The sequence below is a fragment of the Cyanistes caeruleus genome, chromosome 4, assembly GCF_971803275.1.
Source record: "Cyanistes caeruleus chromosome 4, bCyaCae1.hap1.1, whole genome shotgun sequence".
NCBI classification, from domain to species: Eukaryota; Metazoa; Chordata; class Aves; order Passeriformes; family Paridae; genus Cyanistes; species Cyanistes caeruleus.
In genome coordinates, this window is record NC_141704.1 from 49,812,726 (window position 1) to 49,827,441 (window position 14,716).

A 14,716-nucleotide genomic window follows, 5' to 3' on the forward strand; every position below is an offset into this window, starting at 1 on the left:
GATTAAAAAAAAAAAATAATAATTTCATTACACAGGTGTCCCTTTGGGGTAGCACACTGTTATATGAAGGTGGAGGTTGCTTATATTGGGAAAGCCAAGAGAGGGGGATACTTGAAGTTTGCTTTTCACCCTTTGCCTGAGAAGTTGTCTCTTGCTAATTTTACAGGTTATTCAGTTGCTGAATTCTGTGGGTTTTCCTTCCAGTCTGAATACATACTTTAATATATATTTTATTTATTTATTTAGAATCTCATCTAAGGGTGTATAAATTCCAACTTCCAATTTCACTCTTTGCCTTTGTGCATATTTCACAGCTTTATGCAGTTTATAATTTCTGAAAGCAAGTTGTTCCTTGGTGTAGTAGGAGGCTAGGGACACTCTAATACTTTACTATTTTCTATACATATTTTTACAGATATTGACACATTTTTAATTTTCAGTGGTCTGAGTGGCCTGGAGGGGTTTACATGGAAGTTGCAGTAGTCAGTTGGTTCTGGTGTAGACTTTGTTCTCGTTTAGACCTCTCTGGGATTGCATGTGCCTTTGGTCACACTGTGCAGGATCTACCCCATCAGGGCTGCTTAAGTTTGTGTCAAGCTATGCAATCTTGTCTAGGCCTCTTTGGGCACAAGTGATTCTCCTTTGTTATAGTGCTTTTTGAAGTATTCGATGTTCGCCCTACTTTTACTGTGTTTGTGCTAAGTATTTGGCAGTCTGTAGGCTTTCCAGTGTGCCTGTTGCATGTACAAGTGAAAACTTGGATCAAGCCTTTTTAGGTGCTTGCACTGTTGACTTTGGAAAGGGTAAGGTTTGTAGTGGAGGCAGATTGCACAGCACAAGTAGAAGAAATAGCAGCGCTGGAGAAGCGTGACCTTTCAGACTTCACAGGGTGTCAGTGAGTTGTTCATGCTCAGGGCAACTCCTGTGCACACATCAGGTAAGATAAGCCTCTTGTGCTTTGCTCCCTCTGCATTCCCACAGGGACATGGTCCTGGACACCTGTTCTAGGTGACCCTGTTTGAGCAGGGCTTTGAACCAGATGACCTCCAGAGGACACTTCCAAGCTCTGGTTCTCTCGTTTTGCACCTTCCAAAACTTCTTAACCTTGTTAAGCCTCCTCTGCTCCTGGGTGGAACACATCTCTTCATCCCACTCCCTGCAAGGACAGAAAGAGCCTTTGGGGAAATTTACCCTGAGGTTGTGGCATACCATGTTAGTAGGTGTTGTGCAGACCCTAGAGCTTCAGTACCTTCCCTCTGGATAAAGATGTGGCTGGAGAAGACACCCTTGACTCCAAGCTGTGTGCATGCACACAATCACACAGAGCCAGATACTCACTGCTCACTGCTTTTTTCCTGCTCTTGGGTAGAAATTCTGCATTTGGCTATTGTTCTTCTTTTACTGGCACTGATTTTACCAGGGTTTCTATGTAGACTTTCACTCTAAATTAACATTGCGCCTGAAAAATTTCATCTGTGATGGCTGAACAACTGGGCAAAGATATTAAGCATTTTGACCTATATTACATGAAAAATAAGTGTTTTCAATGACATAATATTTAACTGAATTTTGTGTAACTTGTGTGAGGAACACCACAGGTTTTTGTTTAGTAGTGTTTGTGTTCGGGTGTATATGAAATGTATGTTTAAGTACTGCAAAATTTTCTTAATCCTCTTTTGCTTTAATTTCTGTAACTTTTTTATACTTCAAATTTAGGAAAGCTAATTTTGGAATTGATTGTTAGTGCCAAGAGGAATAAATTAATGATCACTACAAAAGTTTTGATGAATCATGGTCTATCAAGATTAAGGGAGCTGCCATTTTTTGGTAATCTTTTTTTTTCAGGCTCAGGATTGCTGATATTTCATTGGTTTGCATTTAGCTTCTATTTTAACAGCTTCAAAGATGAGGTCTAGGAATGCAATTTTAGTAACAGAAGTAAAAGACTGGGTTTTGTGGCACATTTCTATTGCAAAAAGTCATTGGAGTGGTTTTTGCACATGGTCCCTTCCTGCAGATCTGCCAGCTAATGTTCTCCCAGAGGAAAAGTGATGAATGTAAAACTCCAGCAGCAGAGTGTAGTTTTCCTTTAATTATTAAAAATTACCAGCATATGAGTGACTCTGAATTAATGTCCTACTTGTGATACTAAAGCTGTATGTAATGTGGTTTCTTTGGGTTTTTTTTCTTTTTTACTCCCCCTTGCCTTGCATATGTGTGCTTCCATACATACACAGTCTCTATAATGACTTTTAAGAAAAAATTAGAAGATTGTCTTCTTTCAGATTATGGGGGCTTCAAGTACCTGCTGCAGTAGAGGGATATTGTGAGTAAGGCATTAGTGTGCATCTGTGGAAATTTGTACCTTCTCTGTCACACTTGCAGAGATTATATTTAGGCTAAATTCAGTTGACAGCTGTATAAAAGGGATTAGTACTGTCACTGCTCATCTCTTGGGGTTAACTTTCACACATGCTAAATATGAGAGATAATTTTTTTCAAAGCTTGGACCAGTTTTGCATAAGCCATTTATCTTGATTTCTCTTAACCCTGAAGCTGAGACTGCAGTCTACAGCATCACAGTCTAAAGATGTGGGATTTACTGCATTACTTTAAGCACATAATTTGCTTCACTGTAAGCATAAGGAGAACTTTTATTTGCATGTAATTGGCATTTCTGTAAGGAAGAAAGGGTTTATTTTAGATATGCTTTCAAAAGTAGAACTTCAGGAAAGAAACTGAGGAGGAGAGGGAAGTAGTCTTCTGTTTTCTTCATGCATCCTTGTCATATGCGTATTCATTTAAAAGTCTAAAAGAAAGCAAAAATATGAGGTCAATTCAAATGGAGCTTTTGGCTGGGGTTTGGTGTAGTAGTAGTAGTTGGTGGTGTAGTAGTGCTGAGCTTGTGGACAGAGTGAATATTTCTGAAACCCAGATGCCCCTTGCTGTAGCAATTAGAGGCAGGTTGCTTTCCCTTAGCTTTTCATCATCTTAACCGGAATGATTTCTGTATTTGTTGCATAACTCTGTGGGGACAGTTGAATCTCATGTGTAACCATTTTATCAGACTGTGTCTCGCTGTGGTGCCATCTTTATGACGGATGTCATGGTAAAGATTATATTCAGCCTCACATGCAGAAGGTGGTGTACAGCTCATGGGCACTGACATAGAAGTGGCTGCTTTACCTTTGCATTAGAGGGAAAGGAATGGCAGAAATTTGGTTCCCATCTTGAATGTGAGATCTAGGATAGATGCAAAAACATGATAAAGGATATTCCTGTAGAAGGGGTCCATTTGTTTTCACTACTATTTAAGGGTTTTTTAATGTCTTCTGCTTCAATTTGAAGCTGCAAATATATCACACCAGCCAAAGCTGGTAAGCATTAGCAACAACATAATAATGTTATAATGTGGTAACATAATATTATAACGTAATAACATAAGGTAAGCTTTATCAGCAAAAAAAATCTAGAAAAATATAATAATACATAAAAATCTCATACTTTTTGTGCAAATGTATTCATCTGGAGGCTGACTTTACCAGACTGAATGTGCTCTGTTCATATAAGAAGCATAACCTGAAGTACTTTCAAGGCAACTTCTTCCTGAATACCATGGAAATAAGTTCAGGCCCATTTTCCCCAGATTAGCAGGATTTGAGAACTTAACCATTGGAGAGAAGAAGAAAAAGGTCCAAGTGTGTTAGTGGAAACTGGACTAGAGGGACACGGGTCAACACAAAGTTGTTTATTCTCATTGTCTTCTGGGTCTCTTGCTTATATTTCAGCAAGCGTTGAACAGCCAGGCAAAGTTGCTTTAAATATGGATGATGAGCAGTCTGACCTGGCATTCTCTGCAATTGTCCTTTGTGGGAAATAAATGGTGGTTCTCTTACAGTGTCAAATTAATCTTTGCTTTTGCAACCTCTTGCCCCATTCTGATAGCTAGATAGCTGAAGAAGTGAGGAAGAAGAATTTGGCAAGCACTATTGCCAGCTGTGGCTGAGACTGCTCAGCTCTGAAGTGAGGCCATGCTTAACCACCTTTGTATCCCACTGGTCTGGCTCAGCATCTGCTTGGAGCTCACCGTCCCTTGGTTTTCTTCTGCAATAGCTGCATGCTAATTATCAAAAAGAGCTGCCTCCCCCTGTGTAGTGCTCACAGAGCTTGCTCATTCCTGCAGTGACCTACAGCTGTTTTGTTCCTGGCAGTCAGTTAGAATTTAATCTTTCTTTGAAAGGGTAGCTGGGTGGTGTGCTGCATTGTAGCATTTTGGGAATTCCATGCAAATAACATCAAAGGGACTTCCCTTTCAAGATGTCATTGATTTCAGCCCAAAGACAAGCTGTATTACCAGGTTATGATCATTTACACTGAACATTACACTGAAGTGTGGTAAATTTCCAGCATAATGCTATTCTACTTTTATACTTTGCCTATTTTAATCCCATATTAGTTCTTATTAGCTTGATGGGTGTCATAGCTTCTAGCTGGGCCTCAAAGTGAACTTGACCTACTATACCAGTGTAATTGCTCGTATTTTTGCAACATATCATTGCAAGATTTCATGGCTAAATATTCACTTCTTCCTTGATTAATAAAATGAAAGTTTTATTTAACCCCATGGATTTAGAGAACTGATTCATGTCTGGCCTCAATTTCTGCCTGCAGTGGACAATACTAGTAAGTGCTTTGGTTTTGACATGCACAATGTTACAGTAATGAATGAATGGAACTGTTTAGGCTGCTTGAAAAGCTGCCTTTCATCTGAGGGAGGAGGTGAACAGCTAGAAGAAAATCTCTTTCAAGTTGATTGCCAGTGCAGAAATAAATCACATGTGGGTGAAAGGGAGGAAACAGACACCTACCTGGAAATCTAAGACTGTAAGTGAGATGTCACAAAAAAAAGCAATGGCATCTACTCACATGCTTATCCATTAAAGGGGAAAAAAAAATAAAAAGGTGGGAGGTTGAAGTAAAGCCAGCCACACTTCTGTGAAAGTTGTTTTGTTTATGTTATCTTTAATCGTCATTCTAAGACTGTTGAAATTATAACACAAAACTAGGAATGTATTGTTTGTTGTCTGTACTTATAGTATTCATTCATGAGGGTTACTTCTGTGTTACTAGTTGGGTTGGATGCAAGCTGGTGTCACGCAGCTGTTGAGTGGTGTGTGAGTGCCACAGCTGGTAAGAGAAGCTGGCTGTAGCTCCTCTGAGGGGAGAAGGGCTTTGTGCTTCCTGATGAATGGATTCATTCAGAGTCAAAACAAATACAGGTGTCCACTCCTAATCTGAAACCCCAAAGGAAGGTAGAAGTGAAAATTGCAGTGTACCACAAGCTGCCTATGGATATATCTTTTTATTTCTAGCTCTTCTTTTCTTGCTAGCCCTGAGGAGCTTTTGCATTTGTATTGGATTAAAATTTGTGGAGCAAATGAGCACGGGTTCCCCAAGTAAAAACATCTTTTAGGGCATCTTACAAGCAGAGTTCTTTCACTGCAGCTCATAAGCTGTTTGAAGCTTCTATTGTGGGCTATATTTTTCTCCAAGTGGGTAATGCAGCTGCATTGGGGATTTTTTTGGTGGGTAAAATTTTCCTGCTGCAGCACAGCTTGGAATTTTGGGTGACTACAACTTAATGTAATATCAAAGAGTATGGTATAGGAACGAATAAAACACTCAAAGAGAATATGCTGGTATTGATGCAAAAAAAAAAAAAAAAAAAGAGGAATGAGTAGAAATGCTTCAAAAGACTGAAGTTTTTATTTTTGGTTTGTGTTTGTTTGTGGATTGGTTCGGATGGTTTTGGGGTGTTTTTTGAAACTATCAAAGCCTGTTTTGGATTTGTTTACCAGGCCTGTTTTGGTTCTCTTAAGATAAACTTAGGATTTTGCAGTCAGTGGTCCTGGCATAGAACTTTGAGCTCTGCTTGTTGAGAGAAGAATAGAAGAACAGCATGACCTGCATTTCTATCTAGGTAAATGGGCTTCGAGGTCTCAGGAGATACCAAGATAATCCTAATTGTGAGGTAAACAAACTAGCTGGTGGTTCCTATCTGGTGGATTTGCTTTTAGTTGAGGACATGTGTAAGATTAAGACTCATGAAATACTGAAATATCCATCAAGGTTGATGCAGGTACTTCAGCTATGACCAAAGCTCACCAGCTGACTGTGCAGGCTTCAGGAAGCTCCTGTTTGGAAAGCAGGGTAGGTTTTTACTACTCTATACCTCGAACTAAACTTTAGGATTTTTTAAATGTGTTTGACACAGTACAGACAGCGAATTCTGTAAGAAGAGGGACATCTGATCTAGATATATTATTTGAATTGAACATTATAAAAGATTGGATAGGAGATATATGGGTATTGGGGAGAGGAGAAAAAGGATGGCAAGGAGTTGATCATCAATAGGTCTAATCAGTGTCTTGAGAAATTTGGAGGAGAGAACAAAAGGAGGAATTCATGTGTCTAAGTAAGCTAGAGAATTATGTAGGCCTCAGTCTTCTAATTTTAAACTGTTTTTTTTTCTGTGCATTATTATACATATTAACTATAAAATGAAATTGAAATAATTGGTGCTGTTTTATAGCACTTTGTTCACTTTACTAGTGGACAACTTAAAATATAAGTTAGATAGAAAATACACGGGGGCAATCTTTGGAAGCTGAGGTACTTCATCAGTGGAGGAGGGGCAGATTATTCCATAAAAAATTCCAGAGGTCTAAGTTAGAGTTGCCTTTTGGTGATATGAATATTTTGTTAGTACTTCTTTGTTATTTGTATAAGCAGCTTAGATGTGAATTTTGTTCCGGTAAGTTGCAGTCTGGGAGAGCAAGGAGGAAAAACAGCAGTGAAATCAGCATTGGAAAGCTGGTTGAAAGAATTGCCTGGAGAAGGGATTTAGAAAACTGCAGAAAGAAAAGAATTTCAAAAGTCAGCAAAGACAGAGCTGTTTGAAGCTGACTAGATGTTACCAGCTTCTGTGCTTGGCATCAGGCACCAACACATAGTAGAAAATTTGAAATTAAAAATCATGGGGCTTCACTACAGCAGTTTTCCAGTACTTGCCTGGGAGATCGGATATGAGAGTAGAAGATTGCCTGTGTCAGGAAAAAAACAGCTTTTGCTGTCTAGACCCTGTATTACCTGGTAGGATCCATAAGCACCATTTTGACATTATGATAATTTCAGGCCTTCACAAGGAACAAAATATACTTAATCCTCTGATGAAGAAAGGAAAACTGAAATTCTTAGAGATACAGTTGATTTCTTGGAGAGCACCATTCCTCCCTCCTCAATACACTGACACCCCAACTCCCATGTCTACTCAGTATTCAGTCTTGCCAGGTTCCTTTTGATCATATCCTCTTCTGGCAAGGTACTTGGAACACAGTTTCAACTCCAGGTGTTTTGTTATAGCTGATTGTCAAGCCAGTCTGTTGGGTCACTTTGTTCTCATAGTCTTTCTAATGTGTTCAGTGTATTGACAAACTTTCTTCATGAGGGCTTTATAAAATGATAATATTGTGAATAACCTGACATGTCATTAAACATCAGAACATCTTCCACCATACAAGTCCTGAAGTCCATCACTAAGCTCAGAAACCAGGGCAGCTCCAGGAGTTCAATGACTTTTGTAAGGAACATAAGTGGTAGGAAAGCAGCCAGGTTTGTAAGGAGTAACTTTTGTCTCTTACTTGTCTTCTGCTTCTTTTTAAAAATAGGACTGAAAACAGCAGCATCAGTAAGGAGACTGATCAGCTAAACTGAATATTGATTAGTTCCTGATGTGATAAAACTACACTTTCTCTGCTGCTGCAATATTTTAATCATGTTTGTAGCATTTCAAACCAAACAGGTCTTGGTCAGCTGATTTAAATGCTTTGGCATTTATGACTTCGTCATGTGTGCTGTGTCTTCTGCCCTTCCCCGCCCCGCCCTGACACTTTCCCCCCATTTTTGAATACATGCTTCTACTTTTCCTAATGTCAGGAAAATGAGAGCTTTTAGACTGGAAGCTTACTGCATCTCAGTGTTTAATCTGCAATTGCCTAAAGGTTAAGTGCTATAGGGAATGAATGGTTAAACTGCTCACAAGTGCCTTGCAACTAATTGCTGCTTCATCTCTTCCCTCTGTGTTTTGCAAAATAATTTTATCCACAATTAGCATTTATTTTCAAGACATACTTGCAAACAAATGGTGGTATTGTGCATACAGGTAGTCTGCAATGTGTAGCATTTAGCACTGTAAGAAACTCCTCATTTCTGAAAGCAGTTAACTGCAGTGGACATACATTTTCTTTTTAAAAAAGACTGTTTTTTCTATTCAGAGGGAGGAATACTCATTTGCATGGCACAGCACCATATTGCTCCTTGGAAGTGAAAAAGAATGTATTACCTTTAAGCAGAGCTGAAACAGACCTGGTATTTCAGCAAGAGCAAGCAAGCTAGGATTCCCTGCAAGCCTTCCTTTGATTTTTGTTTTCTTTTCATTTCAACAGCCTTTAGCAAGTATTCTCCTATTGTGTAAAGTTTTACTGTAATGAAAACATTATAGTTCAAATGTCAGGTATGTCTTGAACTTGCCATCAGGATCATGATGTGCCTTCAAGCTGTTTTAGTTTCTGGGGAAGCAGCAGTTGTTTCTAAAGACTTTGTGTGCCTGATATGAAACTCAGTGCTTATCCAGTAGTGGAAATACTGTCTCTGAGTATCGGTCAATTGTTGACCCAAACCTCGAGGTAAAGAGAAGTGGGTGTATAGTGTTTGTGGAAGAAGACATGCTTGCATAAAGTCACAGTGTCTCTGCTTGCTTGGACCAAGACATTGTTCCGTCTTGCATAGATTTTCCCCGTGTGAACTCAGGGCTGTCAACCGATGCAAAATTGGTCAGTTTGTGATGAGATTCTCATGTAAAAAGTGGAAAATGTGTTTGAGCTTGACTGTTCTGAGACTGATGATAGTAACCACAGTATTTTGGTTAGCACAGGCTTCTGATTAAGATCTTAAAAACTTGGTAGCATAGCTGTTATTTCAGCCTCATGACTGATCAAAGGGAGGAAGCTGTGGTACAAGTCTCAGAATGCCTTTGGCTATTAAAAGCTTGTACTGAGCTCTTAGTGCTGGGTTTTGCATGCCTGCAGCTCTTAGTGCACATCTTCTGTTTTCTGCAGGGCAGGTAGGACAGATGGCTTGAAGTAGACTTCGAGAGGGCAGGGGGTTATGTTGTGCAGTACAAGAGGGATGTATTTAATATGCATCACTTTATCGCTGTGGTACAAGCAAGCTTGCCTTGCCTGTCAGAGACAAAGCCTTTGCTTTGTATTTCTGTCATAGCATTTCTAGTATATGCCATTTAACAGACTGCCTTTAGCAGTAACAGCTTTGTAGATTCATAGCAAGCATTTTGTTTGTGCAAAGACTTGGAACTTGACAGAATGCACACTCTTAGCCAGCAGATTCATTATTTATAGCAGAGATGCTGACAGGTAGAAAAGCAAATGGGGATCTCATGTTTCAACTGGGAGGCATATGTGTTATCAACTTCATCCATAAAGTAGTCCCTTTTTAAAAACAGTATGGTATGCCTAGGGGTGAAATATGCTCATGGAACCATTGGTTCCTATTCACATAGTTCTGCAGGAAATGCTTGTTATGTCATGTGTACGTGTACAGAAATATGCAAGTATGCCTGTGTGTATGTTTGTATCTCTGGGAGGCAGTCAGGTATTTTAATTCAGTCAGTAATTGCAACATGCTGGACTCTGCTTCCATACATCTTGAGTCACATTGTGAAACACAGATGGGGGCTCCTACGTTTTGCTGATCTGGTCACTGTTTTCTTTTTTTGTTTTGCTTTTTTCTTAGGGTAATAAATGCAGGGAAGAGCACGCACAACGAAGATCAAGCAAGCTGTGAAGTCCTCTTTGTCAAGAAAAAAGCTGGAGGCAGTAATTCTACACCAAACAAGAACTCTTCAACAAAGCGGAGGTCATCGCTGCCCAATGGAGAAGGTCTCCAGCTGAAAGACAATTCAGTAAGCAAACTTGTGTATCTTGTCAGAGAAGAAACACAAAAAAAATATAAAAGTATGTAGGAATATGGCACTGAAAGGTGTTTTCTGAATATTTTGTATCTTTTCAGTTACCTCTTATTGATTATCTCTGCTTAAATGCAGAATATTTCACTGTATTTTTCATAGCTCTTCTACATGATTTTTTTTGCATTGAAAAGTGCTCCTTGCATCTAAGACATTTAGTTTAAAGATGGTCAGGGGGATGCTCCTGGATTTTTCTGTTTCATTTCTGAAATACAATGTTGAGAATTTGAAGATGAAGACGAGGGTTGGAGCATGTCTTCTATGACGACAGGCTGTGAGTTGGGGCTGTTCAGCCTTAAGAAGGGAGTCCTCCAGGGAGTCCTTAGACTGGCCATCCAGTACCTAAAGGGAATTGGAGAGGAGCTTTCACAACATCCTGTAGTGACAGGAGAAGGAGTAAGGACATCAAACTAGTAGAGGGTTTAGATTACATATTAGGCAGAAATTCTTCATTGTGGGGGTGGTGAGGCATTGGAACAGATTACCCAGAGAAGTTTGGCCAGGTTGGATGAGATTTTGAGCAGCCTGGTCTAGTGGAAGGTGTTCCTGCCCATGGCAGAGGGGTTGGAACCAGATCATTGTTAAAGTATCTTTCATCCCAAACCATTCTATGGTTCTGTAATTAATACAGAATTAATTTATACAGAAATAATTTATACATGGTGCCACAAAATGACAGGTCAACTTCCATCTGCTCTGAGTTTCGGCACTGTCATGTAGGCACATTTGCACTACATGGAGCTCTGTGGACACTGCATTGGCAGCTGTTTTCACTGTGCCTACACAGGGGTCAGGTAAAGACCTATATGAACCATGTAGGTTCATATAGGCTGTTAAAATGTGTCTTATATCTAAGCCACTAAACCTCATCTTCAGCCAACATTGGAAAGATACCGTGTTCTCTAATTTAATCAACTACTAAAGCAGGATAACCTTCTGGTTTATGCAGGTAGAGTAAGGTTATCCAGCACACAAAATTCAGTGATTTTTGCAGACTGTAGCTTCTCTTATTTGCGTGAAGTATGGTTTATGTCATACACTTGTCTATTGGCAGTCATCTGCTATTTTTCTTCTGTCTTGTTTCCTAACTGGCTAATTACTTTATCTGCTCTTTAAGCATGAGCTCAGTCTCCAGCAGTCATTGATAGTGTGCGTTCAATTCCAACATTTCACCATGTAGTACTAAATGCCCTGTCTGAATGTTGATTATGATGTGAATATGCTGCATTCCTGCTGCTGGAAAACACAGGTTGTCCCTAAGTGATAATTAGTTTTTCAGTGGACTGTGTCTATTTTAAATCAGGTGGTGGTTAACAGTCTGCTTTAGTCTCTCTCCCACAATTTGCTTACTGTACCTGATGGCTGCAGGGTTCATTGGGGTCCTGAGAAAAAAGTATTCCTCTTGTAATGTGTCCCTCCCAGCCTCTTGCTCCTCCAGTTCTGTTTCATACTTCTTTATTGCTGCAGCATTTTCAAACTGACAGATTCTCAGGGTTTGCAAATGGCTCTGTTCTTTCCTCTTTAAAACCTTTCTTTAAATCGTGTTTCAATTCCTGTGTGCTGATATTCCTCATTGTATTCAGACAGTCATGATTTCTTTTTTCAAGTACATTTTTGCAAACTTTTTGTGCCCGGGATTTGCCCAGAACTTTTTGTGCCCAGAACTTGCTGGGACTAGGAGCTCTACATATAGAGATGCAAAGCAAAACAGAATTTGTTTTAATTAACTGTGTTTTTAAAAGCCTTTCCTAGAAAGTCCATGCAACTGCCTGCTGTTGGTTCAGGAAGATGCTTGGTTTCAGGAGTGTATTTAACTTTTGTATGCATTAATTATGTTTCATGAAGCAAACATTTTGCCACAGTGCTTGTTTGTGTGTAGAAAATGCAACAAGACAATTGCCAGTCTCATTGGTCCAGGTAATGGGTTTGTTTGACACTAAGGGTGTCACTGTGCCATGCACACAGGCACACTGCAAAGACACCTGTGCACACACCAGCCTGGGTGCACACATCTTGACGAGATGTGTGCGAAGAAAAGAGACATGAGATTTGAAGTGAAGAGATAAGAGATTTGGTCTCATACCACATTAAAGTTCCAGACCTGTTGTGTGAGATACGTGGTCAGGGGCCTCTGCATCTCGGATATGGGCAAATGTTACTGTCCTGAATTTGTTTCTGCATATTTTGGGGGCTTGCATGTGATATAAAAATCTTTGTAGCATTGTTCCACAAAGCCTGATTAACTTCCAGTATCAAAAGCTTCTCAGGAGCAAAAGCCATGGTTCATCACCTTCTTCAGAAGGAACTTTTTTCCAAACATTAAATAGTCAATAAGATTAGATTGCATTAAAAAGATAGGGATCTAAAATAATTCTGTTATTGGAAAGGCATCTTAACTAACCTTGATGTTATTCATTGTTACAGTTGTACTGTTGCAGTTATGTAATGGTAGGGTCAATAAACTGCATGTTTTTAAAAGCTGCTCTTTTTATCCATTTGATATTTCATGATTGTAAGTAAATATCTCCTCAGTAAATATCTACCTACACAGAGTTTGAGAAGAATCTCATGGAATGTTCTGATTTTTCTTTCTCTCTTTGCTAGTATATTTCCTAGTTTAATTCTCTGTCTTTCATTTTGATTTTGGAAGAAACAGCCACTCCCTTTCAAGTTTCTTGAGAGAAACACTTAGTTCAAATCTTCTGTTCTTGATTCTATTTCTGATATATTTTGACCAAAAAGGAGCGTAAGATGGAAAGTCAGGAGCCAGCTGATCCATATAATATACTGTTTTCTAGTTACTTGTTACTTTGTTCTTTATATGTTCTGTTCTTATCTACAGATTTATTTATTTTTCTGCATGGCACTAGAATAAGTGCTGTCACACCTATTATTTAGTTGTGGAAAACCTATATTAGAGCCCAGCTTGTGTATTTAATTCTGTAATATATTTTCCCAAAACAGGCAGCATATTCCTGGAGAAAGTTTTCTACTAGAGGGCAGTCTTACACTAGCAGTTAGTAAGATTTTTTTCCTTGCTACATCTTTTGTTGGTTGAATAGCTCTAAAAAGAGGGAGGAAAAAAGCACATTTTTATGTTGTGTCATGTTTTTGTATTTTTGTACTGTGAGGTATAATACCCCTCAGACAGCACTATTTGCAGATATTTTTTAAGAAGTATATGAGTTTCATGGTAAATGTGATGAGGGTGCAACTTAATTTCTATGAAAAAATTTAGAAATACTGGCTTTAGACATTACAGTGAATGATAGAATGTCATCCCATGAAATATTTAGTAAGAAAGCTAGAGGTTAAATAGTGTAAATAACTCATAGGGAAATCCCACTGTAACACACCTGAAATTGTCTGTCATTAAGCACCTTGCAGAAGGAAAAAGCAATGAGGCAAGAAGTTCATTGAAAGAATTTTTTTACAGTGTGGAGCACCAGGGAAATAGGCACTGAAATTTAAACTTTCTATAACAGAATCCTTTTCATCATCCTCAGATTTTTTTTTTCCACTGACTCTTTGAGAATGGCATATGCCATCTTTTCTCCTGCTTTTTGGGAAGTTTGTGAAACATCAGCTACATCTGAGACTTGTGTGATTGTTGGTTAATGCTAACCCCATCAATCCAGCCCTGTGCTTTGAAAAAGCAGCAGAAGGGAGTTGGAGATCCATGTGTTGTCCACACAAGTTGAATGCCATTATCATGGTCCTGACTCTCCACATGGACTTCCAGGGGTGGAAAGGAAGAGGTGGTAGGCCAGAAATGCAGAAATGGAGAAGTGAACATTTTTTTTAACCCCAATACACACAAAAAATCCTGGGAAGTCTATTAAATAGCATAAACACGGTTTTCTTCTTGAAAGGGTGGGTAATAAAATGAGAAGAGCAGTGAAAGGAAAAACTCTCTAAAATCAACCCTAAGTTAATTCTGTCCTCTTTTCCCCCATCCCACTCCATTGCTGCTTGATTAATCATATCTCCTGTCTGTCCCCATTCAAGACCATTCATGTTAAATTGCACATCTTTTTCATTTGTACTATTTCTAAATGCCTTTAGCTACAGAGTACCTTCATGATGAATGCTGAAAACCATCAGCAAGCAAAATGGAAATCCTATGCCAGGATATTGTCATAGTGATAATCAGGCTGCAGAACTTAATGTAATGCATTATTAATTGTCATTGTAATGTGAGGATACATAATTACTAATTCTGCAGTTTGCCACAAATCTAGGATGGTGTGTGTGGCACAAGACTGGTAGCCTACCACAGGCAGCTATTGTCATAGTGATAATCAGGCTGCAGAACTTAATGTAATGCATTATTAATTGTCATTGTAATGTGAGGATACATAATTACTAATTCTGCAGTTTGCCACAAATCTAGGATGGTGTGTGTGGCACAAGACTGGTAGCCTACCACAGGCAGCTGAACATACTCGTAACATGAGGAGGCTTTTCTCTAAGGATTGGGGTAGCAATTGCTGGTCCAGCTCATATTTAATGAGAACTCAAGTTGCACTCTTAAGTGTTTTGTGACTGTAGTTCATATCTGGAATAATAATAGTCAGGGTAGGTTGTAGTTCCCAGAATAAATCTTTAGTGGCA

At 39.0% G+C, this 14,716-nt stretch overlaps 1 protein-coding gene across 1 annotated transcript in view; it reads left to right on the top strand.

The window, feature by feature from the left end:
* Window positions 1-14,716, top strand: part of PPM1H (protein phosphatase, Mg2+/Mn2+ dependent 1H) — a 127,895-nt gene that overhangs the window by 45,316 nt on the left and 67,863 nt on the right. Inside the window, exon 2 of the mRNA XM_086884587.1 lies at window positions 9,871-10,039. Coding sequence (XP_086740713.1) covers window positions 9,871-10,039 — 169 coding nt within the window. The remainder of the gene's footprint in view (window positions 1-9,870; window positions 10,040-14,716) is intronic.